Genomic DNA, 26058 nt, shown 5'->3' on the forward strand with positions numbered 1-26058 from the left:
TGCGGTGTGTGTTCTGACGGTGGGAGAGGCTGGTTTAATTACCCCTCACAGAAGGCACACGAGCGTTGCGACGGCGCGGAAGGATCAACGTGAGAAACACACACAAGCGTGCGTTCCCGAAGGGCAGCGGCTTCGGCCGCCCGGACTTGGGTTCGGAGACTGGGCTGGCCGCCGGGCCCCGGCCCCGCCGCATCGTCCTGGTTGAAGTGCGCGGCCGCAGCCTTTAGGTGGCAGCACCGGATGCTGTTTCCCGGCCTCTCACAGAATGTCTCGCAGGCAGGGGTGCTCGCGGGGATACTTCACGTTCTTCCCGAATAACCTGCGGCTCAAATAGAAAATACAGGGGGAAAACCCGTCGGGCTCTGTTCCTTGGCCTTTTTTCAGTTTATCGAGTGATCCGTTTTGCTTGATAGTTAGTAAATGTTTTAATAATCCTATTAAATAATTCAGGAACAACTTCTGGAACTTTTATTGTTTACTTTTGTTGCACTAGGTTCATCAGTGCATTTGTAATGTTATTTTTCTATGTCAAACCTTGCAGTTTTGGTGGTGTTGGAAAGCTTACCTGTGCTGCAGGTAATTTAATGGTAGCCCTGAAGATTTTCATGTTGGAGTAAGTCAAAGTCCCTTTGATTTTTCTTGATGTCAAGGGGAAAAAAAGAAAGAAGAGTTTAAAGAAGTTTGTTGTTTAGTCTCATCATCTTAATTTAAAAATTACCAAAACCAGGTTGGTTTTCACCCCCCCACACCCATTAGATAGTCCCTGTTTTTTTTACCAAGTAATATGACCAGTGTGCCCTGGTCAGAAAGGATACCAGTTATTGTGCTGAAATGGATTAATTGAACCAACTGACTTTTCCTGAAAGGAGATAATAAATAAAATAGGTCCCAATTCCACAAGATAATTAAGGTAGGCATGTGCTTAAAAAGCCTGATTTGTAGTCCCTTTCATTTCACTGGGGCTGTTTGCACACCAGGAGTTAGATGTACACTTAATCATCACAATATTTTTCCTGTTGTTTTCTCAGGGCCCAGACAGCTAAGGAAGTTCAGAGATAGGTGTGATTTCAATTCTTCCAAAGATATATATTTCTTTTTTTTTTTAATGTTAAATTATTGCCAAATGTCCAGATGCTTATTTGTTGTCACTGGTTTTGAGTGAAATTGCAAAACTGCATTTGTCTGAAGACCAGAATTTGTCTCCTTTTGCCTTTTGGGATAAGTTTTTTAAGTGAATTTTAATGGCATCTGTATTGGAAAGTTTCAGTGTTGTTTAATTCCCCTTCTGAACTCAGAGTAAACTGAGAAGTTTTATTTCTATTCACCATTAATGTCTGAGACCCAACCTATTGCATACTTGATTTTTTTGCACAATCTTAATACTAAACTCAAGTTGCCTTTCTAAACATTTTATCTACAAGGTGTGTGTTGCAGAACATATTCTTTATTTTCTAAACCAGCAAACATATTACCGACACTTAAAAAAAAGGGGGGGGGGAGAAAACAAGCAAACAAAACCCCACAGTCTTTTTTGGGGAGTACTGTATGTATAAGAGTGTGAAATAAGCAATAGGCAATGTTGTTTGCTTTATTTGCTCTTTCTTTTAATGAATAACAGAGAAGTATATTAAAAGTTGAAGAACTCCTTAGAACCGAATTGTTACTCTTGTGCATTGGCATTTGTTTCTTTTGATAAAATTAAAATAGGGAAGACTGATTAAATTCTAGTGGGACTCCTATTCTACCAAGTACCAAGTAAACTTACTTGCAATGGAATTTTTCCATGTCCTTGAATTTGTTTTATGATTACGAAATAGAAATTCAGGATAGCGACAGTAAAGTCTCACATACCAAATCTTTTATGTAAGGACAGTCTACATCTGCATGTATAATGCAACTATTGCATACATGCATTTGTCTTCTTTAACTGAATATTGTTCCCAGACATTGTCTTTAAGTCTCCTAGCACTGTATAGTAAGGTTAAGAAGAACTGTAAAATCTAGCTTCACTTTCTGTTTGTATCTCGCTTGCTCTTTCTACCGTAATTTTTACATTTGTTAATGAAATTCACACAAGATATGGGTTAAAACATGGTAATCTGTTACTTGGCTTGATTAGTCTCTGTTAAAAATATTTTTTAAAGTTCTTCTCTTAGACCTTTTCTTCTTACTAATAAAGTAAGCCATAGTTTTATGAATGTTTTCTTCTACATGCTCATTCAAATAATTCCTTTTTTTCCTAGCATGTGCTATTTGCTGGAGTTAATAAAAAAAAGCTGCAAATGGGATACATGGACTTTTAAAAGGTTGCACATGACAAAGGATGACAAAACCCGTGGATTTTTATTAAGTTTACCTTGGCAGTCTTTTTCCTAGGGCAGTGAACTTCGTGCTTGCTTGCTTATTTACTTATTTGTGGTTGAATCAGTATTTTTAAGATCTCTTTTGTGTATTTATTTGTTTAAAATCTTGAGTTCTGGCAATCAAAAATAAAGCATTTTGTCTCCAGCGCTGCCGTTTTAAATGCTGCTGCTGAATTTTAACCACTGCATTAGATTGAAACTTACATGCTGTTAACCACTGAGCCAAAATGAAATCGACCACTGCATTGAAATCAGAGTTGGCAGTTGTATACAGACTTGAAGGAGTTGGTAATAGCAGTGCACCCGTGTTTCTTTAATGGGGTTTTTATTCTCTGTTTTCGGTTTTAATGGTGCCATTTTGATTTAGAGACTGTTTCTTAATAACGATGTACATTTTTATTGAAATATTTTCAATGTAACTGAAGAAGAAAATAAAAATAAAGCCATCCGTTAGGAGTGGTTTCCTCAGAAACAAAATGTTTTGTCACATGCTCCCATGATAATGCAGTCTGCTTGTTTTATTTATAAAGCAGTCTTGCATAAGAAGAGAAGTAAGAAGATTTCTTCATGTTTCATGAACCTTTGTTCGTGATTAAAAATTGTAAAACGTATTTAAGTTTTACAGAAGTTTTGCTAAGGAGAGATTTTCAGCTTCTGGATTTACATTTTGTAACTTTCTTTTGAGTCTGCTTCACCAAGCATATGAAAAATGAGCCTACTTGCATGGTTGACCTCTTAAGTCTTTTGAAATTTTTGTTTCTTATTAATAGGACTGGATCCCTCCCAATTCAGAGTCCGTCACCATTACCATAAAGATGAGGAGAATGATGCCTTGGTTGGTGGCCCAGTTCAGCTCACCGATGAGGAGAAATATAGGGATTGTGAAAGATTCAAGTTTTGCTGCCTCAAATGCGGAACAGAAAATATTTATGACAATGTCTTTGATGGCTCGGTTAGTTGTTTGTTTTTTTTTCTGGTGCATTTCTGTTCATCAGTGATGAAGAGAAATATTCTTATTTCAGATAGGGTGTGTATGATGTAGGAGATACCATGTTGTTTGAGTCCTGCTATTTATAGCTTTGGAACAGAAATTTGCTGATAGGATAGTGCTGGAATATTTTTTCCCATTTTTGCATTTCAGCTGTGTCGTCTAGCAAAACATGTGAGATTATCTGGCTTCATTAATCTGTTTGCCCACAGTTGTGAATGATTGTTGCTGTAACTTTTCAAGGAATCCTTATCATAACACCTTACTAACTTCCAGTTCTCTGTTTAATGAAACTTTTTATCCTAAATCATAGGATAAGGCAATTTCTTATCCTAAATCATATTAATTGGAGCAAAGTGTTTTTGAAACTTGTGTTTATCTTGCTACATCCCACCTCCCTCCTTGACAGTAAGGTTTTTCTGTTATCTTTCCTTCTGTCTCTGTGTGTTGAACATGAAAAGTCATAGGGGTACATTCTTGTTGAGACGTTCTGCCAAAAAATGTATCTCTGACCTTGGATCACAACTTGAAATAGGGCCAAGTATTTAACTCTACCAGCGATGCTATGTATGTATTAGTCATTGGCAAATTAGCGAGCTTCAGAGTAGTAAAAACCTTGAAACTGAAAGCAAATAAATCTTTTATCTAAATTAAAAGTAATTATTTTAAGTTAATTTGGACAAACAGCAGATGGTTTGCATTTTTTTGAATCAAAGGCGTCTTTGGAAGCAAGAGGAAAAGACATACAAATCTGGTGATACTTTGTGAATCCTTGACTTTTGTTCATTACAGCTGTAAATAAGATAGATAATTGCATGTAGACTTGACAACTTGCAGATGGGCTAACTGGAGAGAAGTGGATGTCAAAATCCTCAAAAAACCAAACAAAAAAACCCAAAAACCAACAACCAACCCTGAAACCAAAATAAACACCGAACAGCAAAAGAAACCCATGAACTGAATCCCCAAGTTCCCCTCTCTTCTACCTGGAATTAATGGGAGCTTAGCCAAAAGCATAGTCTTACCTTGAAAGAAAGTTTTCTGAAACTTGTATAACTGTTCAGCATACCGGGTGGTTGTTATTTTAATGAGAATTTTATCAATATAATTTCCCCTTTTGATTCATCAATTCCAGGTTCTGAAATCTTAATGTTAGGTGTTCAGAAGGTTTTAAAAATAAGGGGATATGACATGGTATAAAACTGTAAGAACTGTTCCTTGCAGTTGGGGAACATAAAAGGCGATGAAGTTATTCTTGTTTAATGAGATTTGTCTCTACAGCCCTGTTGGTAATTTCATAGTTGGAATCTATAAGGTTGATTTCAATGTTATGATCAGTGGGCTTGAGCAGAATTTTGATATGCCTTATAAAACAACAAATCTGTATCATTTGGGGAGATACAGAGCAGTGTGATTTGTCTGTGGATGAATTTTTTTACTCAACATCATTATCTGAATAATAACTTTGTAGCAGGTAAGAAGCATGTTCTCCAAAAGACCTTTCATTAGAAGAGAATGGGAAAACTGTAGGTTAGAGAAGTCTTTTTGTGGGTATGGCCAACTGTGATATGAAGAAAGAAGGCTGTAGATATTAGAGGCCCTTTTAAGACTATTATTTTAAAAATATATGTATTAGGTCTAAACTCCTGTGATAACTTCTGCTGCCTTCATCTGTTGTAATGATGTGTGCTGGTTTTACGCTTCTGTTTGCAGGGGCAGTTTATTGAACCCAGCTTGCAAAGATGCAGTAGGACTGAGTGTGAAGAGCCTCCTTTCAACCATGTGGTTCAAATGAGCAACAAATTACTGCTGGATATTAGACGCTACCTCAGAAAATACTACAATGTAAGTACTCAGAAAATAATCTGCCATATGAAATTAGTTTTCTGAGTAGCACTGAGTTTTTAGTTACTGTCGTATTACTTTTTTTTTTTTTTTGCATGTGTAATCCAAGGTAATAGCATGCAGTGTCAAAACCTAACTTCATGAAAATAAAGCAATCTCGTAATGATTTAAGATAATAATTCAGAATGTTTGTTTTCTCTGTTCAGTCTCAGGATACTCAGATGTATTTACATTTTTGTAACTGTGTGTCAGCATGTAGTAGCTCTCTTTTACAGATTTTTAGATGAAAAAGTGCAGTTGCTTATCTTAATGCTTTTTTAGGAAATCTACGGAGCCTATCAAATATACAGATATCAATTTCTCATGTAACTGAAAGCTGATTCTCTTTCTCCAACCCAAATTGATGTGTATTAATAGTGCTACATTGTGAAAAGGAAAACTGAATGTAGCTCTGTAAAAATTCTTTGAAGGACGATAGGAAGGGAAATGCTATGAATCTTTCTTCATAATGATTGGGAAGGGGGAAAACGGGAAAAAGATGAGTAATTATTTAATTTGATATAATTCTCTTTTTTGGGGCGGCAGTGCAAGAAATTCAAAGTGCCTGCAGTAGTTGTTGACTTTGTGTGTCATTGGGGGGGGGGGGGGGGGGGGGGGGGGGTAATAGTTGAAATTCCTGTCTTCGAGCTGCCCAAAGTGGTGACTGCTTAGGAAAAAAAGCCACCATGATTTTTGAAATTATATCAATATATTTTGCATTTCTAATATGCATATTTTGTGAACTGGCAGCTAGCCATTTTGCTCAAATTTTCATAGATCTTCTCATCCTGTTGCCTGCCTGCATTTTTTGGTTGTCCAGCATTGCCCATTTTCACAGCTTCAGGACAGACATCAGTTTTGAAGGAACTCATAACCTTTGGGTGCTCAGCCTTTGATACACTCCAAAAAGTAAACTGGTTTTGAAAATTTGGCCTGTAAATGAATGGCTTATCTAATTTGTGGCATGTTTTCTTTCTTAAGTGTTACTTTTTGGGGACAGCAGTTACAATGCTAAGAATTACCATTATAGTTTAATAATAAGCCTGCATTTTGTATTGTCTTTTTTCTGTATTAGTTCTTATTGCAATTGTAGGTGAGTGTTTTCTAAGCTCTTTCCTGGAAATGTAATAATTTCTCAATGTATAATTACTTTTTTTGAAGTTCTGTACATCAAAAGAAGCACAAAACTTTCTTAAAGTATTTAAATTCAGGAAGTATTTCACAAGGTAGGGATAGATAGTTCCTTTCCGTTGAAGTTAAAGGTGTAGATGACTTGGACAGGTGACGTTATCAGAATGTGAGACGTCCCATTATTTTATTGCAAAGTCCACCTGGCTGCCAAATTATCATTCAGTTTATATTACTGTACATGTTAAATTATGCAGTGCATTATTAAATTACATGGCATAGTACTATGTTTGCACAGAGTGCTTTTGTATAAAAGTTGTTCCCATTAAACCTTTTTAGATTTAATGTATGTAAGTTATTACGTACACAATGCCACATGCCAAATAATTTCTCGCATATAAAGTGCTAGAAAACATGTGCATAAGACGTGCACTAGTAACTTCATGAAGGAAGATAAGGGCAGGAAAAACTCACATTACTGGTAAGAACAAAAAGTGGTGTAATATTTTACTCTTTTATTTTTATTTTTTTTTTAAACAACCAAGCTGTGAACCAAACTGAAATGTCTGAATACTGAACATATCAACTTGCTTACATTGTATTAAAATCTATTAAGTATCTTAATACATGGTATATAGAATAATGAAGTGTCCTTCAGAAGGAATGTATTTGTCCTTGTAAGTGAAAGCTTTATAAACTCAGTTATCTTTTAATACTGAGAATTTACCTTTAACCCATTTAGCTGCTACAATGAAGTTTAAAACTACTTTTTGACTGTGGAATATATTCAGCCTCTGGAAATGTGAGATTACGTTATTGTAAAAAGTAATTTCCAAATTGAACAATAATTTTCATTTTAAAAGGGGCTTTTCAAAGAGTTGGGCAAGTAAACTTTTTGTCCTGTTAGCTCTTAGAAAATCAGATGCTGTGAGTTTTAGTTTATTCCTTTCATCAAGTACTTGTAGTGACTGTATAACAGCTGGAGTTGAAATTCATCAAATGGGTGTTTGCACTAATATATATAATCCTATAAGCTATAAAGACACATCCAGAAGTAGTATGGCAAAGAACTGCCTGAACAAAACATTTGATGAAACTTTGAGAAGCTTATTTAACAGCCTCCTATTGTAGTGGTTGCATCTGAAAGGCACAGAAATGTAAATTTGAAATAGACAAGTATATTGTCTAACTCTGTCACTCCATTTTTTCTTTTTTTTATTTCCTTTTTTTTAGAGATTTCTGTTGTTTGTGTGTTGGTCAAATGGCACATCATACAAAAACATAGTATGTGAAAATGAATTTTTTAACCTTTAAAATAATGAGCTAGCTTTTATGAAGACAGCCCTGTCAAGAGCCTTTCGGCCTGATCCACAGTTCACTGAAGTGAATAAGCCTACTTTTTTCCAGGGAGCTTTGAATAAGATTTTTTTCCTTTTTAGTGTTTAAGATCATTGCATGTTGTTTCCTTCAGTCTATTGAAATGCTGTTATATGTGGCTTTTGTAAATTTAGGGGCAGGGGTTGTGCCATAAAATCTAGAAGTGGAAAATCTACTTCCCTTTTTGGCACATGCAACTGATAAATAAATACAGCAGTCATACACTTCTTTCCTTTAAAAAGATGCAAATATAAGCGTGTAAATAGAATTTTGTAAGCTTCCTACAGTCCCTTTTTGTTTTTTTGTTTTTTTTTAATACTTGCCTTTATATAAATTTCCTGTTTCCTCAATCATTTTTTGCCATTAAACATTTAAATGTTTTATATCTGTCTTCCAAAACATATCTAACGTTGCTTCTGTATTTATAGATTTCTTAATGGCATTAACAATATCAGCTTTCATAATCTTGCTCCTAACTGTAAATACATCTAAAAGATTACATGCAAAGATTTTATTTCTTTTGAGAAATGCATTATTCTATGAGAGATTGGTCCTGTTGTGTGCTTTTTTTTTTTTTTTTTAATTCTGCTTCAGAAGAGCAAATAGATGAAAAGAGAGAAACGCTAGCTAATCTAAATTGGGAAATGAAGAGGGCTTTTTTAAGCATGAAAATTTCATCATCTTGTCAGCTGGCAGAATGCCTGCTGTGTGGATTCACAAAGGCTAAGAATTACACTTTCATGAAATTTTCCTCACTAACTGCCCTGGTTAATTTGAAAGATAACCCACTGTTCTAATTCATTCCTCAATTGGGCGGTGCAGGTTTTATCTTTGATCTGACAAAGCATTTGTGTTAATCGTTTTGGCCCTCTACTAGACACTCTTGGGATTGTGCTTTTACAATAAATGTGTCTGTGATAGCTCTTTAGTCTATTATACTTACAATAGATCCATAGAACTGGTAATTAATTCTGTACTGCTTTGGAAATGGGGAAGAATAGGTGTAGCTCTGTCAAGTGCTGCTGGGAAGTTTGTTTAGCTAGTTCATTTTTGAAGTGTTACCCTCAGCCATCAATGAAACATCCCTGCTAGGGAATGGCTGAAAGCTGAAATATGCAAGCATAAATGGAAAAACTGACCAACGTCTGTACAATAAGAGGGTGTCAGTTATAGTAAGTGGATCTAATTATTATGATGGAAACTGTTTTGAGTTTCCCACTAGAATATTCAAAGGCTCATTTTTGAGCACTTGGTAAATAAATGCCCTCTTAGATCCTCTTTTGAAAAACCCCTGTAAAAATGAGTATTCACATTCATAAAATTAATTTCATATCTTGCTCAGCTGTTGAGATACTAGTTTTGCCAACTAAAAAGGATTGAATGAAAAACCAGAACATACTGTATATGCCCTGTGAGCAGTAGCAAAATTAATACTGAACAGGTTGGTCTGGAGAGCTATTGCCCTGAAGCAGCAGGTTTTTAATCTTTTTAAATATACACCTGTGGTGGTATTAATAGTGTATTTATAGGCTAAAGCCTGTTTTTATATGGAAAATATATGCTGTCTAGTTAATAGTGTATGACATCTTTAGATCTTTGTATGTTTTTCAAAAGGCATAAAATGATGTAAACTTAAAAAGAGTTTTAAAAAATATCAACAAAAATCTTGGTCCGACCTGTATTGCACTTTTTGTTTTGCAGTCATTTTCTACTGGACCACTGTAACCCATGGGCAGAAGTGAGTTTGAAGGCTATTGAACACTGCTAAATAACTTTATGCTGTTCAGCTGTGAAAATTCAGTGTTCAATAGCCCTCAAAATTTCTCATTTCATACCTGTGGTGGGGTGGTCTAGTGCTTGCACATTAGGGCGCAGTATAAAAGCATGTTGGTACACCTCTCAAGATCTTTGAATTTTGTTCTTTATATATATATATACACACATACATATATTGCTGTTCTAACTACTGCATATATATGTTCTTGGGTTTTGTGTTAGGATTTTGCACAATTAAAAATGTGAAAGATTTACAAATGGTAACATTATTAGAGGTAATATTCTTCACACAGCTTTTGGGATTGCATGGCATATTGGCTTAAGAAAACAAAGATGACAGGGCTCCTTGTGAACCTAGAGTCTCCCACACTTCAATCAAGTTAGTATTGCCAACAACCCACAGGTGTACACCACCTGAACAGGTGAAAATATCATTGTAGATGATAGTAATGACATTTGTAATTATGTTCCCACAACAGTAATTGTACTGAAAACATTTTTTTGGTGGGATAGGTAGGGATAAGAAGTTTCTTTGGCATGAGGGAAAGGTGCTTACTAGTGTCAGTAGTACAGTCTTTTACTTACTGTTGTGCTAATAGTACTAGAAGTACATGGGCATGGGATGAAGAGTAGGTAGGGCCAGAAAATAGAAGGAATTGTGACACCAGATGTTGTGGTAGTCACAATTAGATAGCTAGACTCTGCTGTCAGATTAATTCTAGTGATTATTTTGAGTCTTTCCTGTTTGTATGGAAAAGGGTTTCTGAGTCTTTTCCAAGTTTGAACTTGTATCACTGTCATTTTGGTTTACACATACAGAAACAGAGATGTTTATTTTTAGTACTGAAAGCTTCCAAGTCAAGGCAGAATGGAAAGCAATTGGAGTGAAAGATAAAAGATTAATGTGATTCCATTCAGTTTACTGGGGACCTGAGAGAGGGAAGGGAAGCTGCCACTGGATTATGAAGAGTTTTCTCCTCCCCTCCACCACAGCATTTTCTGATTCTTTCCCTGATTGAGGTTGACACATGGGTTGTATTTGCAATCATGTTTTGGTTAACCAGGAGGAAAGTAGGAATATCTTGATTATTAAACAGAGCACTCGTTATTCCACCATGTGAAAGGGTTACGCATTTGTTTTTCTGCTATAATTTATGTTTATTGAATGATAAAAGATAACCCTTTGGTCAATGTGTGCAGTGCATTTTGGGGGTGAGTAAGCAGTTACTTGTCACAGCATTCATGGCATCTGTTAACTGGAATTGATTCACTATTACTGCAACTTCTCCATGATGTGCCCTGTAAAGGAATTGTTTGGTTTAGACTTAAAGCATCAATATGATTTTTAGTGAAGTGTTTCAAAGCAATGATCGATATGTCTTTACAAAGGGTTTAATGCTCTTCAATGGATTTTACTAGCCATAACGGACATGCATCCATCTCACTGATGGTTGAGTGAGGCTGAGTGTGACTCTCTGCACTCTGAATTTTACCTGTTGAGAACAAGTGAATGTATGCAAAGGAGCGATATCTGTTTACTGTTGATTCTTCTAGTGCTTAGTCCACAGTCTAGTACCTTGCCAGAGAAGACTTAATTACACTAGGTATCTTTTTCAGCTCTTTGTACAAAAGGCTCCCCAGGCTGGCCACACATAGCATAGGTTCTGAGAAATGGGGATTGCTTTAATAGAGTAAAACTGACTTTATAATTTCCTCTGTAGGTAGAATACAGGAATGGAAGGGCCTATTATCACAATAATTTGTCTGCTTAGGCTTATAAATGGCAGTATTGTGAAGATTGTGTTACAAGAAGTGTGCCCAGAGGTAAATATGGTGTTGGTTATGATTGCCACCAAGTGTGTAATGTTTACCTAGGTGATTGAATCACTCATCTAATAACAAGATGTTGCTGTCTTCAGAGGATTACAGAAAACACTGTCTTTGAAGGTACTCTGTTGGAACTGATCTGTTGCCCCAGTTGAAGCAATGATGAATTTTGGCAACACTTGGAGAGCATGTTTGTGCTGCGGTATAGCTCTGTGTATCTGGTCTGGCTTTAAACTGACTATAAAGTATGTACCTTTGGTGTAGCAGTGTTTGTTACAAGATTCTGTAGCCAAGAATTTAAAATCTCAGGTGAATCTGTGCAGGCTAAGCAGAGGTCTGCCACAACTGAATTACTAACAGTTCCTGAGTAAGCGACTTTGAGAGTGAGTGAGCAAATGTGCCATCCTTTGCATACCTTGGATAGACAGAAGTGCTATGGCTGCTATAGAGCTTTGTAGGATTTGCTGCATTTGAGTCTTATGTTAATAACACATCACGACTCACAGTATTTATGACAAATCACTGGGTGTGAAAGGATCAGTATCCGTCTTTCTCCTTTTATAGTGGTTTAAGAGAGCCATTTTAAATCCATTTAGGTTTTTGTTATGTTCAACTGAATTTTTTTGGTGGAAAAGGATCCTACTAGTTTCTAATAAGAGACATCACAGGAAGCAGAAGTCCAGGTAAACTAAACTGATTAAGGCTTACAGTAAGTTTTAAAACCACCAGTTCTCGTGGAATTTTGTTGCAACTAATGCCTTATATTGAAACAACAAATTACTGAAATATCAAAGTCAAAATATTAAGTCTATTATTCTACAGAAACTTAATAGTGAGCACATTATAACCAGCTTGCTAAGAGATGAAACAAGTCAGCAAGGTCTGATGGCATTGGATACTTGATGCTGGCTGATGTATGCATAACTGGCAATGCTTGCAGTGCTCAAATACCTTGCATCTCTCAGGAGATGCTAAAGTTTAAAGCTGAAGCTTAAGAGATCACATTTACCCTGGACGTTGTTATTTTCACAAGGATAAGTTTGTTTGATGTTCATGACCTAAAAATTATGTGGTTATCAGAAATGTTTTCTTAGAAATCACTAATACAAAAATCCATGATCCAATACTGATTTTAGAAAGAGAACAATATTTGCTCTAAACTTTTTTTTTAAACTAAGTGGTTCTGTCTGTGGTAATTTAGAGCTGAATGGGCATATAAAAGGACAAAATACGGAACATTCCTAAGTAGTTGTAAGAAATCTAAGTTACTTACTGTGAAGTTTCTTAGTCTTTGTTATGAGCCTGCTTTCAGCTTTAAAAGGAAGCTTAAAATAAATTTTATAGTATTTGGGAAAGTGAAATACCTTCTTTTGTAAACATTTTTGTTTGATGCTGTCTTTCATAGACCACATTCCTGAAGATTATTGAATAAGAAAATCATGGGGGTTGGGAGACGGCAGAGGGCATGCACAAAAAACTTCATCTATGTTTTCCTCAGTATGCTTTTCCTTGGTATAGTGGAATGGGTCCTGCAAGTGTTTATTTTTTCCTACCCTTAGATGTTGCAAGAATTATTTTTGCTTTCTAGTTTTAAGCAGTTAAAATTGTCAAATAATATTTTCAGTAACATTTAGTCACTGCTTTATTTGTTGGTGAAAGAGTCTTAGAAACAATAAATAAGGTGTTTCTCAACAGAAGTGATTCTAGTATTCAGAATCTCATCATGGAAAAGCTTTGTAGTTAGAAGGCTATTTCAAAAACTTCCTTTGACTTAAACAGCTGTTTAGTTCTTAATATTATTTAGTACTTAGTGCAGCAAGAGAAGATAGATAAATGTGTAAGCATTCAAGGATTGGGCAGATTAAAATGGGTAGTTCATAACTTTCAGGTTGCTTCCTGGAAGTAAGTTATATAAAAAAAGAAAACTGAGAGCAATGAGTCTGAGCAGCACTATTTAGCTAAGCTCCTCTACCTTTATGTCTTCATTCATCTGTTTAGGGCTGGGGAAGTCAAACACCTAGATGAATAAGATTTCTAGGGAATTTTTTGTTGGGGTTTTTTACAGTGTCCAAGAAAAATCTAAGCAACACCAGCAATAATGCAACCAATTGTCTATAAGATTTTCTGTATCTTAGGAGACACCAGGGTTAATTCTAGCAGCCCGTGCTGTGTTGCTCATTTTGACTCATGAAACTTGTACTTCTACAGGTTTGTTTAATAGAAACTGTTTTAAGAGCCAGTGAGGTTTTGGGTCATCTGAGATGAAAAAGAGATGTTGCTTCATTTTAAGTGAGAATGTTCCCACCTGCAGGAAGAAATGGCAAAATAGACATGGCTTCAGAAAAAGGTTTTGCATTTGCTTTGTTAATTCTTGTTCAGAAGTCAAGGTCTTGTAAGTTGATTTACGGTCTTTGTTTTCTACTGCATGACAGTATTTCCTTCAGTGGCTATATGGAAGTTTATTATTTTTATTTTTTTTTTAATCCCCAGACATACAGTAAATAGCAACTTTGTATGCCTACTTATCCCAACTTATCAGATAAAAAAGCTGTGCTCCAAAAACAGGTATTAGCCCGTATGTGTCATCCTAGGCATAGGTCTCTGTAAAGTCCTTGAAGCTTAGCAGTCAAGTTGCATAGGTGTGTCTTCAAATTATATTGATTACATGGTATCTACTGATGAACTTACACTTTTTACTGAAAAGTAGTTACTCTACTACTACTCTTTTTCTTGTGAATACTTTTTTGTACCACCTGTTATTTTGCATATTGAGCCTCATGAATCAACAGTTCTGCCCATGCTTTAGTCCCATGCATTCTGTGATAGCGTACTATTTTAAAGGCCCTTTTATTGCTGAAGAGGAACCTCCCCTCCCTATGTCCATGCCATGCTGAAGATTGTCTTTCCAGTCTGCCCACAGATGTAGCATCCTATAATGGAGGGGGAATGCTGTGCAGTCCTGCTAAAACTGTTGCAGTGGCTGAATGTTGGTCTTATTCACTTTTTTTTTTATCTGAAGAGTTTCAGCTATCTGTCTTATTTTCAGCCTTATAGGTTGTGTTAGTGTTTAAATCCACAGATATATGAGACATTTCTGAGGGTTTTTTTCCAAAGGTATACCAGATTTCTACATAAAAGTTAAGGCTCTGCAAAATTTGACAAGTAGATGTTGGGCTTTTCTCCTGAGCAAATTCATTATCTTTCTAAGGGGCATCTGCAAGGGAGATATCAAAAACCCACAACTATCAGTAAAGATCTCCAGATAGGAATATTTATGCAGTGACTGAACTCATTCCATCTAAAAATAAAGATCTCTGTCTTAGAATTGTAGCAGATATGCCAAATGTCTTGCATCTTTATCTTCAACCTCCTATGGAACAGTATAAACAAAATGTTCAGTGTTTGAAGATTGATTTGTTTTTTATACTGGACCAGAAAGCAGTGCTTCTTTTTGTCTTGTCTTTGTTCTTTCTGTATTGTGACTATAGTTCAATTGTGAAAAATAACAAGTATGAACTCCCAGATGGATTTCTTTAATTAATATACCTACTCAAGAATAGTATCATCCCAGAGATTTATTTGGCATTTTTCTTATGTTCTTTATTTCCTTTATCACTTGTCACATCCCGTCTTTGAAGATTCTAAGCGTGCCTACATTGGAGAGCATTTCTGCAATAATATGTTTTCCTTTCCTAATGAAAATATGGTCAGTATAGTGATATTCTCCCTTTTACTCTTATTTGATGGCTTTTTTTTCATTAATGCCTTCAGTTTGGATTATGTATATTTTTAATGTCTAAGATATTTGCATTAGCAACAATTTCTGCACTCTGCCATGAATTTGCAGTATTCAGCATTGTGCATATTTTACAGTTGGTATGTCTTAATTATTGTTTAAATTTGTAGAAGTAACTGGAAGAATTATCTGAAAGGACAAAATGGGAGGTGGAGTCAAGTTGAAGTGTATCCTCATCAACTCTGCAGTCAGCCCCCACTTCTTTGAGTGCAAGGCAACCCAGCTGTGAGGATTGCTGGCCACATTCTCATCAGAGAGAGAAAGAGGAGAGAGAGAGAGAGAAAATTAGCAAGACAGAATTCCTTTCTATCAATCCTGTCTTTACACAAATTCAGACTTCTGAGTTCCCATACGTGAGAGTGTAACTTAATTTCCAAATTACATGATGAAAGCACATCTGTCCCAAAATTAATACCTCTTGAGAATATCATAATTGTATATACTGAAAATAATTAGTATCTGTAATTTGCAAGTCATAAATGTCTAATTTTTAGCAAAGTTGTTTGTTTCCATTTAAGATAAATTCTCAATTTAATATCCAAAGCAACATTTGACTGTACTACAAAGGGGCCAGAATTATTTAAAAGCAGATAACCCCCTCACCCTCTAAAATACAAGCACAGAAAATGGCATATGCTGAGTGCTGCTGCAGAATATAACATTAGATTTCTGCAATAACTTTGTAACTACTGCAGTAATTTTTATTGGATAATAACATATTCTTTTCTCATACCGAGGCAATCTATGCTGGATGATCTTGCAATACAGCTTGCAGGTTCCAAGCTACCCATTGACCACCTATCAAGTACAAATATTAAATGTAGAATTTGAATTTGGGAGAATTTCTTTTTTTTTATGTATATGTGCATGTATATATGTGTGTGTGTATGAATAATGGTATTAGGACTTATACAGTTGTTCAGAAATCTCATATTGCCTTCCAGTAGTTCACGTGGTGTTAGTGATGCTTTTTCTCCCCATTCTTTAATATTTTCATGTGGGTTTTATGCTTGTTTGAAGGAAGCAATTAATGAAATTCACTCTCCATCCTACTGCTTTCTGCTTCAAGGGATCTCAGTTTATACTGTCTTGTTCCTTTAATGGGGCATCTTTTGGGGTCGTCTGCTTGGATTAAAAAACCAAACCAAAACAGACTCTAATCAATGAAATAGCAAAAATGGAGTAAACTGAACTGTGATACAGTCCTTGAGAGAGTCTCCTGGCTGATTAAAAGTAACATAGTTTTAGGATCCAAAACCCCTGCTTCTTTCCTAGGCTTTTAAGTGAAAGAGACTGAAATACCTAGTAGGGAAATGGTAATTAAAATTCTGTATGATCTGACTTGTCTTTGGTGACTTCCCAACAAGAGTAAGTCAGGCATCTTAAGGACTTGGAATTAACAAAATAAACCTGTATTATCTGCCAAGAAATGGTCAGGGATTACTCCAATATTTTATTTTCAACATTTTCTGCTGAGTCCATTTGTGAAGGGCTTCATGAGGCTAGTGGCAAGATGCCACTCAGTGCTCAGGTGTCAAAAAGCTTGAGTAGCAAATACCTATTTGAGGAGGATCTAAGACTGTAGTGAAAATAAGGAAAATTACCTAGGAGCGATTACAAGCTTTCATAATGAAGTACATTTAGTTTCTATAAAAATTAAAGCAGTGCCTTTCTAGGCAGATCTGTGTGTGAAAATCCAGCATCATACCCAAGGTATAATCTTGCTCACTGACAGAGTCAGTGTGGTTACAGGCCAGTTCTTTTTCCAGATAAAAGGTATCTAGCCAGATCTTTCCCTCTTTCCTTTTCTCCACTCTTAATTGCAAGTAACTTTTTCAGTTACAAATGTTTCCAAGCTCTTTTTATCCTATAGCAGTCAGTTGCTAAACTGTCTGGAATGGATTAAACAGTGTACAGTGCTAGGAGGTTGTTAAAGCTGGGTTTCAGTAGGAAGAATCTTCAGAGTCAAAACCAGAGGAAGTGTGACATCCTTTAAATAAATAAGTTAATGAAATAAAATGCAAGATGTATCTCTCCCACTGTCTGTAGTAGTTTCTTCAGTATAATTCTTCTGGTAGACTTCATCAGTTGTTTAGGACATTCCAACTATGAATAGCAATACTAGCAAAGGAATTTTGCTTTTTATGTCTCTTAAGTGTTTTGAAACTCCTGGGCACCCTTCAACTTGGATGTGTTATGCTGGAGCATGTCTCGCTTACAGAAGGTGATGGAGTAGGTGTTTGGAAAATGTAATTCCTAGTGGCTAGAAACATGGTATACTTTAAAATGTGCCCTCTGTTTTGACCATCAGTTGAAGATAGTCTTTCAAGCACTGAGGAACAAGAAATCTGCCAGTGTAGAAAGCACTGCAAGAATCTAGTCTTGATGCATTAAGGCTAAATATCCATCTGTTTTCAGGTACTTCCCTTAAATTTTGGTACTTAAAAATTTTAAATGATGGCATATGAGATAATTTTAGTTGCTGGTATTAATCTTCAGTGATCTCCATCAGTGGTCTGATTGAAAATAGATACCACCTGGAATAATTCATACCCTCAGATAAGGAGTATTTAATATAACATCCTTAAAATGAGAAAATATAGTCCTTGTCATTAGCTTCCACTCAGATTTCTACAGTGGAAGCAAAACTGGCCCTGCCTGTGTGTTTCCTTGTTCAACTTGCAGAGAGGTTGGCATTTAGTACTGATAGAGCAGAGAAGCTCTCTGAGCACCAAAATGTTAATACTGAAACATGGTGCAGTAGAGATTTATTTTCTCCTGGTACTGAGTTTTTTCAGCTTCTATTAGGGTTGTCCTTGTGAAAAGAGGGCTCAACACAAGAATGTACTTGATGACAGTCAGTCTGAAGAGACAGAATTGTTCCAGCAGTAAGGAATTTTTGAGGCAGTTGGTTTGTGACTTACCTGTTCACCTTCAGTAAAAAAAATGAGGACCAGCAAGAGTTGTCAACTCTTCCACTCACTTGGTAGGACAGTAAACAAATGAGCCTGGGAACTCTGAAAGATGCCTTTTTGATCTCATCTTGTTGCTTAATTTGAGTATTTTATGCTTTCGGTTGCGTCACGAGAGCAGTTAAAATTACTGAGATTCTAATTAAGATTTTCTAGTTTGGGGAAGAGGGGCAGTTTGGTCTTCTTCCCTTCTCCCTCAAGGCTTATGTCAGGGAAAAATGAAAATCCTTAAGTTAGGTGAGTGAATTGGTATATTGCAGTTTATTATTTGGTCACAGAAGAGTCCACAGATTCTAACTCTGGCCAGTTGATGATGAGGGGGAGGTGAGAAGTGCCTGCCACCAGAGGAGAAGCTATTGGTTTACCTTTTAGTGCTCTGCTAGAATATTACTTCCCTCTTCCTTGCCACTGCTTTATTGTTTTAAAGATTTGACTTCTGATACTAAAAGAACAAAAATCTGTAGTGAGCTGTGGATTTATAGGAGGAGATAAATGTCTTTTCTGACACATTAACTACACAGGCTAGGAAAAAAGCTCCACAAAGGCTCCCTTTGGATTATTGAAGTTGTTTAAAAATGTGTTATACATTTTACAGTATGTCTGACTTGACTTTTTGGACAAAGGTCAGTTTCTTCAGCAGAAACTTGTAAAACATTTGTCCTGTTGGACAAGGCTATCTCACCTTTATGAGATACCAGTACACACACAAAAGTAAGGAAATTCCTTTATTACCCAGTCTGTTCTGTGCTGTTGCTTTCCATACTAACTGCTCAGTAAAAATCTTCCATACCTTTCAGTTTCTAGAGGTGTTTTATTGACAATAGCTGCCATCTCAACATACCTTTACAGGGGGAGACAAGGGGAAGAGGGAAAAATTATATATACTGAGCTGCTTAATAATCAACCTTATTCTGAAACATTTAGGCATATTTAGTAATAGTATTTCACTATTATGGCTAATGCCTAAAAAATCTGAAGTTTAAGATTTTTTCATTTCTGAACAGAGAAGTAGTAAGATAATTCTTCCAACTGCTGAGAAAGTTAGGAAGTTACTGGAAAGTATTTAAATGGGAAAAAAAATCTTGCCTTTTTTCCAGAGTACCAAACATTTACTTTAGGGAAGTTGTGCTAAATACTAAAATGGCTTTTATAGGAAGTATTTCTTACTGAAGAATTTCATTGTTGCATTGCCTAAAGGAAAATAGAGACACTAGTGTTTCTTTTTAGGATTTTTAAACTCAGCAACCATTTTTTAGAGCAGAGTTGTATTAAAGCTGTCAGATTATGAGAGCTCTGCAGCTTCTTCAGAGAGCCTTGGGGCCATCCTCAGGTATTTAATTGCTTTTACATCTTTTGCAAGAAAAAGACAAGAATGCACTTTATTTGGACTTAACAGTTTGGGCAATTTTCTGTAATCCAGTAAATAGAAATTGTACCCTGATTATCCATCTATGTCTGTCAAGCAGATTTTAATGGATGAATGAATGGGTCAAATACTATGCATGGAAATATACAAATATGCAAAATATGGGTCTAATTACGAGGCTGCTAAATTTACACAAGGTCATGTAAACAAGGCACTGTGTAATGATTATTAATTGTTAATAATGCCTTCTGGAAAACACAGTTCTTCTCTGAACACCTAATATTTTTTACTGTTTAGTTATATGAAACATCCCAATTGATCAGCTATTAGAAAAAAAAAAAAACAAAAAGACATTCTTTCTCCCTACCTCACTTCCATAATTGCTTCCTAATTATGTCTGGATAGTGGGAAAGATACTTTTCTGAAAAATAAAAGTACATTCAACAGTTACGTATGAAAGTTCCACAGTAAAAATAGAATAAATTAATTAACATTCATTCATTGGATTAATTAATAAATTCATTAACAGGTAACTTTTTTTCTCCTAAGGTAGTACTAGGAGCATTGAAGCTCCTACAGTCTGCTATGTGATTCTACAATCTTGTCCTATGTGATAATGAAGAGCCATTTTTTTTCTGTCCCATAGTTATCCTTTGAAACTATTTTTAACTCTATTCCAACTGAAACCAGGACAGTGCTCAGTGTGTCCTGCCTTAATTCTGTTGCCCTTTCACCCTCATCCACATACCTGTTAAACTTAATCTGTTTTTTAACTCATGTCTCTTACAGTCCACTGTAAATGCCTGTCCTGTACCTGTAAAACAGAGCAGAGGAATTTGCAGGAAAGGAGAGAAACAAAGCTGAAATGGAAGATATTGTTCAATTAAACAAAACATGCAAATACAAATTTACTTTCTTTGCTAGATATATATTATTATATTGGGTTGTTAAGTTGTATGAACAGACAGGTAATTTGGACAGCAATGGTGAAGGAGGTTGCAGGTAGAAAAACTTGCCTATAAGGCATTACAGAGTTTTGACTGAAATTTTTGTCTGGATTTGCAAATACAGTCCTCTGCAGCTGCAAACTGTGTGGCATCCGTAACCTTTTTTCAGCAGTATAGCTTGCTTTCCTTAGCATTGTAGCAATCACAAAATAACATGTTCTGAAGACAAAGAAAGTTTAAACCTCAAGAGGAGTCAAATACTCAAGTTTGGTTTGAATGCTGAGAAAAATGTCCAGCTCATCATTGCAGCCCAAAAACATAGACTTGAGCCTGTGAACAAAAGAGTTGTATTTAATGAAGGGATTTGCCGATATAGTACTGGTCTCTGATATTAGCTGAATGCTTAATGATTCAAGGAACTCCATCAAAGACAAAGACTCATTAAATTTTTTTATAGGAGATCCAAGTTACTAGCTAGCAGATGCCTTTTCCAATAAAACTCAAAGTATATTCACCTGTATTAGTGCAGGCACAGTTTCTGTATGGCACTTTATGGCAAGGAGTTCCAAAGGCTATTTGATAGTGTTTAAAATATTTCTATTTTTCACTGCTGTGGTTTTGTCATCTTTTCAGCTTCAGTGAAATTTTATTTTGAACTGCAAAGACAGGTAAACAAAGCAACAAGTTTATCATTTCTGTACTTCATTGTCCTCATTTTAGGCTTTCTTTTTTCAACTTCTGCTTTCATTGACTGTCTTTTGCACTCTTTTTATTCCCCTTTTGCCATGATAGTGGTGGTAAAACTAAATATCAGGAAGCACTGATGTTCACGTATGTGAACTGCTGATTTGATGGGTACACAAAATATATAGGTATTTATCAAAGTCCTTTTCATCTTCTGTGTTTTTCAATATTCAAGCATAGAATTGCTTGATGTAGGTTGGTTTTAGCACTGCAGAGGCTCAGACTTGTGGCAGCTGCTGTATTAAACACATGCCCACTTCTGTTACCCTGAGAATTTGCAATAAAAATCTTTCAAGTAGTCAAAATTTACCTTTTTTGTAACATACTTATGGTCCCTCTGAGGCTGCTGCATTTTATTTTAAAATGTTAGTAGAAAGTGATGTTACTCTGCTCTATCTGATGTGTTTTTAAACACTGAAAAAATTATTTTATCATACTTTTTTCATTTATTTAGAGGCCTGGTTTTGTTGCTGTTCTTTGCATTGGTTTCTTCTATCTGGTTTTAGTGATGTGCCCAGGATTGCAGACAGCATTTCAAGCAAGGCCTCTACTTCCTTTATACAGACGAATGATTACTTTTTAGTCCTTTGTTCAGTTTTCTTCTCTGCTTCTTTCTTCACATTCACTTTTCCTTTTGATTAGTGTATTATTTTAGCATAATTTTTGCCTTTCAGCGTCAGTGCCTCACTGTGAGCTAACATTTATCATTCTCCTCCTTCTCTCCCCAATACGGCAAATATTATCCATGCTGGTTTTTATATTTATGCTCTTTCATAACTTTTTATTTGTCTGTTGCATTTCTGAATCTTTTGTGCTTTCCAGGCTTGTGAGAACTTCCAATTTGTATGTAACTGTCACTTAAACAGTTTCTGCTGTTGATTGTTTTGGCTTTTAACAGAAAGCCTAGGTGGTAAACAGCCTTATAAGCTTAGCAGAGGTTAAACTTCTCCATCTTCCAACGGAAGGAACTCTCAATTCTGATATGAATTATTTGTCTTTTCTCCTGTGCCAGTTTTAAAGTAAGTCTGGATTCTTGCTGGCAAATAGAGTTTGTTTGGGTCAAGCTGACCTCCATCTGAGATCCCACAGGTTTTGTCCTTTGGGGTTTTTGCAGTGTCTCATTCTTAGTTTTCTAATATTTCTCCTTTATAAGATGAAACCATGAATCCAGTAGTAGTGGGTGGGCTCTATTTAGCTTGGGTTTATTACTTTCTTTAAATTACTTAATTGATCACTCTTCTCACAGTTTAAAAAGAATTGTTCACATGCCCCAGAAACACTTTGGTAATTCAGAATTATTCTGTATATATACAACTGTGATACTACAAACAAAAGAAAGTATGACTGCATAATTTGATTGCTTGGGACCAGGCTTGGGGTAATTTCTGCTACTGGTTGGATTCTGGAGTTTGAATGTATTTTTATATATTTTTTTTTTACTAATTTCATTAAAGTAAAGCTATATAGTGCATTGTTACTGGTATGCATGGTTCTTTTATTTTATTCCCCTTCAACTTTTATGCATATTTGTAAGTTCAGTCTGTTTTGCAAACACTTACTAATGCTATAATACGTTTTCCCATATTTCCCTTCTCAAATTTTTACCGTTATTGATTGAAGATTCAATTGAGAAATGTGTTTAGAACCCTGCTTTCTGTGGTAATCATAGAAGTCAGTGGGAAGACAAGAAAATTGTATTGAAAGAAATTGTGTGCGTATGTTTTGTGTTTCAGCATAGATTATCTCTGCCAAAATAATAGCTGTCATTTTGTTCTTGTTATATTAGTGGCCTGTAGCTTACTACTACCCCTTTTGCCTTGCTTTTGTCTATTTGTCTGTTTCTGAGTGGAAAAAGAATTTTGTGAAGGGCCATAATTTGGGGGCTTTATTATGCTAATAAAATCAATATTTTGTTATCTTTTTAAATTAAATATTCCAAGATGGTGACCCCAGTCTACCCTAGTATCAAAGCTGCAGACCTTAACATTCAGTGACTTTGAAACTTCAGTTCTGTTTAGAATTTCACGTCATGCCTGTCGCAGGAAAAGAAGATGGAAAATGTATACGCTGAGCCTATAGGACTTCCTGCAGTGCTTATTAATCCTTTATGGATCATTTGAAATTTTTCTAGTTTATTTAAGCTTTGCTGCTTGTATCAGATTGTTCCTGCAAAAAAAAAAGGAAAAAGTGATCATGCTTTGAATTTTTAAAAATGATCTCACTTTCAAGCAAAAGCACTTTTATGCTCCATTAGAGTTGAATTTGCCAAACTCTTACATCGCATTAACACAAGCTTTACTGGATAGATAAACGTGTTGTTCAAAGACTGACTGGAACTTTACCAAACTGCATATTAAGATTTTGTCATCTTGCGATTTTTGTGTTGAGTATTTTCTTCATGCAGATAGAGGGGAGACACAAAATTATTTCATTAAGAAACTGTGCAACACAGTTTTCATCTCTTAGCACAGGAAAAAAAAAAACAGGAAATCAAATTTAGTAGATTGGTATAAGACTAGAGACTCTGGTAAGACTCCTAAGCCATCTTTCTTTTGTGAAGAAGCATTCAAAGTTTATATGCATAATTGGGGCTTTGCTTTTTGTGTTTTGCTGCTTTTTTAAAAGTAGCTGATAGAGTTGCAGAATAAATGCATTATGATTTTTAGCTTTTCCTCTGGATCCACAGGCAGGAGACAAAACTCTGGGTAAACTTATCTTGGTGGCAAATTAAGGACTTGTTTTCGAATGGAATCTGCTAGCAAAGGGCTGAGATTGCTGTTGAATTCACTGCGTTTCACAGGTATATAGACGCCAGCAGATTCCTTCACAGAAGTGGTCCGGAGGTTGAAACCTCCATGTTTTCTATTTCCTGGGTTCTTTTCCTCTCAAAATATATTTTAATTTGTGGTGTTAGTAATTATATTTATGGGTGGTTGTGTTGCTAATTAAAAAGCTCCCTGAAAATAGTACTTATAATAGCAAGTACTATTTTCAGGGAGCTTTTTAATTGCTGTGTTTACCAGTTAGACCAACATCTTTATAATAACATAGTGTCCTGGGTTTAGCAGTAGCAGTCATTTCTATTTCTTCTTAGTAGCTGGTGCAGCACTGTGTTTTTTACTTTCAGCCTGGGAACAGCATTGATAACAGCAATGTTTGTAGTTACTGCTCAAATGTTTAGTCTGATGAAGGACTTTCTGAGCCTCATGCTCTGCCAGGGCGGAGGGAAAGCCAGGAGGAAGGAGAGACAGGACACCTGACCCAGGCTAGCCAAAGAGGTATTCCATACCACAGCACGTCATGCCCAGGATGTAACGTAGAGTTACCCGGAAGGGCTAGGGGACTGTGGGGGTTGGACGAGATACTGGTTGGTGCTCAGTCGGGCAGGATGGGGTATCGGTCAGTGGGTGGTGAGGTGTCTTATTCTCTTCACTTGTTATTTGCTTTATCATTATTATTATTACTGGTAGTAGCAGTAGTGATTTGTGCTATACCTTAGTTATTAAACTGTTCTTATATCAACCCGTGGGAGCTACATTCTTTGGATTCTCCTCCCCATCTCTCCAGGAATTGGGGGAGGAAGGGGGGGAGTGAGTGAATGAGCTGCGTGGCTGGGTTTAAACCATGACACGTAGATATTATATCTTCTAGTTTTACGATTTCAATAATATTTTAATATGCTGTCTGCCAAAAATGATGTTTTTTAGGCATGGATTATGTGAAGTTCCTGCCTTAAAAATCAATAACTTCGCAGCAAAAGGGAAAATTGTTTGTTGTTAGTTTTCGAAAAGTCTCTTGTAAGAAGTCATATTAAATATTAGAATCTTAGCTTATTTCTTCAGTTTCTGTTATTTCATGTAGTTTAATAATATGGGAGAATAGATTAATATCAATATAAAGTAAAAATGCCTTTTATGTTTATATGCTTTTACAATATGCTTATTACCATAGTAATTGTGGGAGCCTATTAGATTAGTGTATTATTTTAAATGTTTCTGAAACATAAAGTATTCTCTACATACTGCACCAGAAAATTTAAGAGTCTGATTTTTTGAGGAACCACAGACTTCTTGAGTGCCCATGCCCATATGTTATGTGTATGTGTGATCATTATTCCATTTTTAAAAAACCTTCAAAATCAGTGGAAAAAGGGGAAGCAAAACTATTTGGAGTATCAGTTTATATTTTCAGACATTTCATTTTTATATGGATATGTGATCTGACTTGAATTTCAGTCAAAAGAAATTCAAAAAAAAAGGAAACTTTTATTTTTACATATATACGTGGATGTGTGTTGCCTATATCAATATGTATATACCATTTATGTATCTGATGGAATCTGAGAAGCAATTGTAGTTGGTTGGGTTTTTTTTCTAAAAATATAGACTAAATAATCTGAATTGTTCTTAATGATTGCTTTTCATTTTCTTTCCCACCTTTCGATCCTCTGACCTCTCTCATTTTTCTTTATTGCTGTCTGCTTGAGTTTTGATAAGTTAATAATGTCTGAGTTGTGCTAAAGCTAATTTAAAAGAAAAAAAAAACCCTTCAAAACACTGTAACGTGAATGAAGGTATTGTCACATGTTATAGAAGTTCCTGGCATAGAACAGACATGTCTAGTTTTAAGATAGGTATTTGAGGAGAGAAAGATTTAATTTATAAAGATCAGAGGTAACTAATCAGAGAAGTCAAGGTAAATTATTATGGTTAAAAATGCTGGATGATAAGGGATTGTCGTAGATGTCTGCATTTTGCTGCAGATTACTCTTCTTAAAGATAATAGTCTTCATTAAGTCACACATCAGCATATATGAATGGTATAGCAGTCTTCCCCTGTGGTACTTAACTGCATTGGTCTGAGGTGGACTTTGATCTCATATATTTCTCA

General features: G+C 35.7%; 1 protein-coding gene across 2 annotated transcripts in view; it reads left to right on the forward strand.

The window, feature by feature from the left end:
- Nucleotides 1-26058, forward strand: part of POLA1 (DNA polymerase alpha 1, catalytic subunit) — a 192936-nt gene that overhangs the window by 84786 nt on the left and 82092 nt on the right. For both annotated transcript variants that reach the window (XM_034074563.1, XM_034074564.1), the window contains exons 33-34: nucleotides 3134-3315; nucleotides 5065-5196. In XM_034074563.1, coding sequence (XP_033930454.1) covers nucleotides 3134-3315; nucleotides 5065-5196 — 314 coding nt within the window. The remainder of the gene's footprint in view (nucleotides 1-3133; nucleotides 3316-5064; nucleotides 5197-26058) is intronic.

Source organism: Melopsittacus undulatus, chromosome 2 (assembly GCF_012275295.1).
Source record: "Melopsittacus undulatus isolate bMelUnd1 chromosome 2, bMelUnd1.mat.Z, whole genome shotgun sequence".
In the NCBI taxonomy this organism is placed as follows: domain Eukaryota; kingdom Metazoa; phylum Chordata; class Aves; order Psittaciformes; family Psittaculidae; genus Melopsittacus; species Melopsittacus undulatus.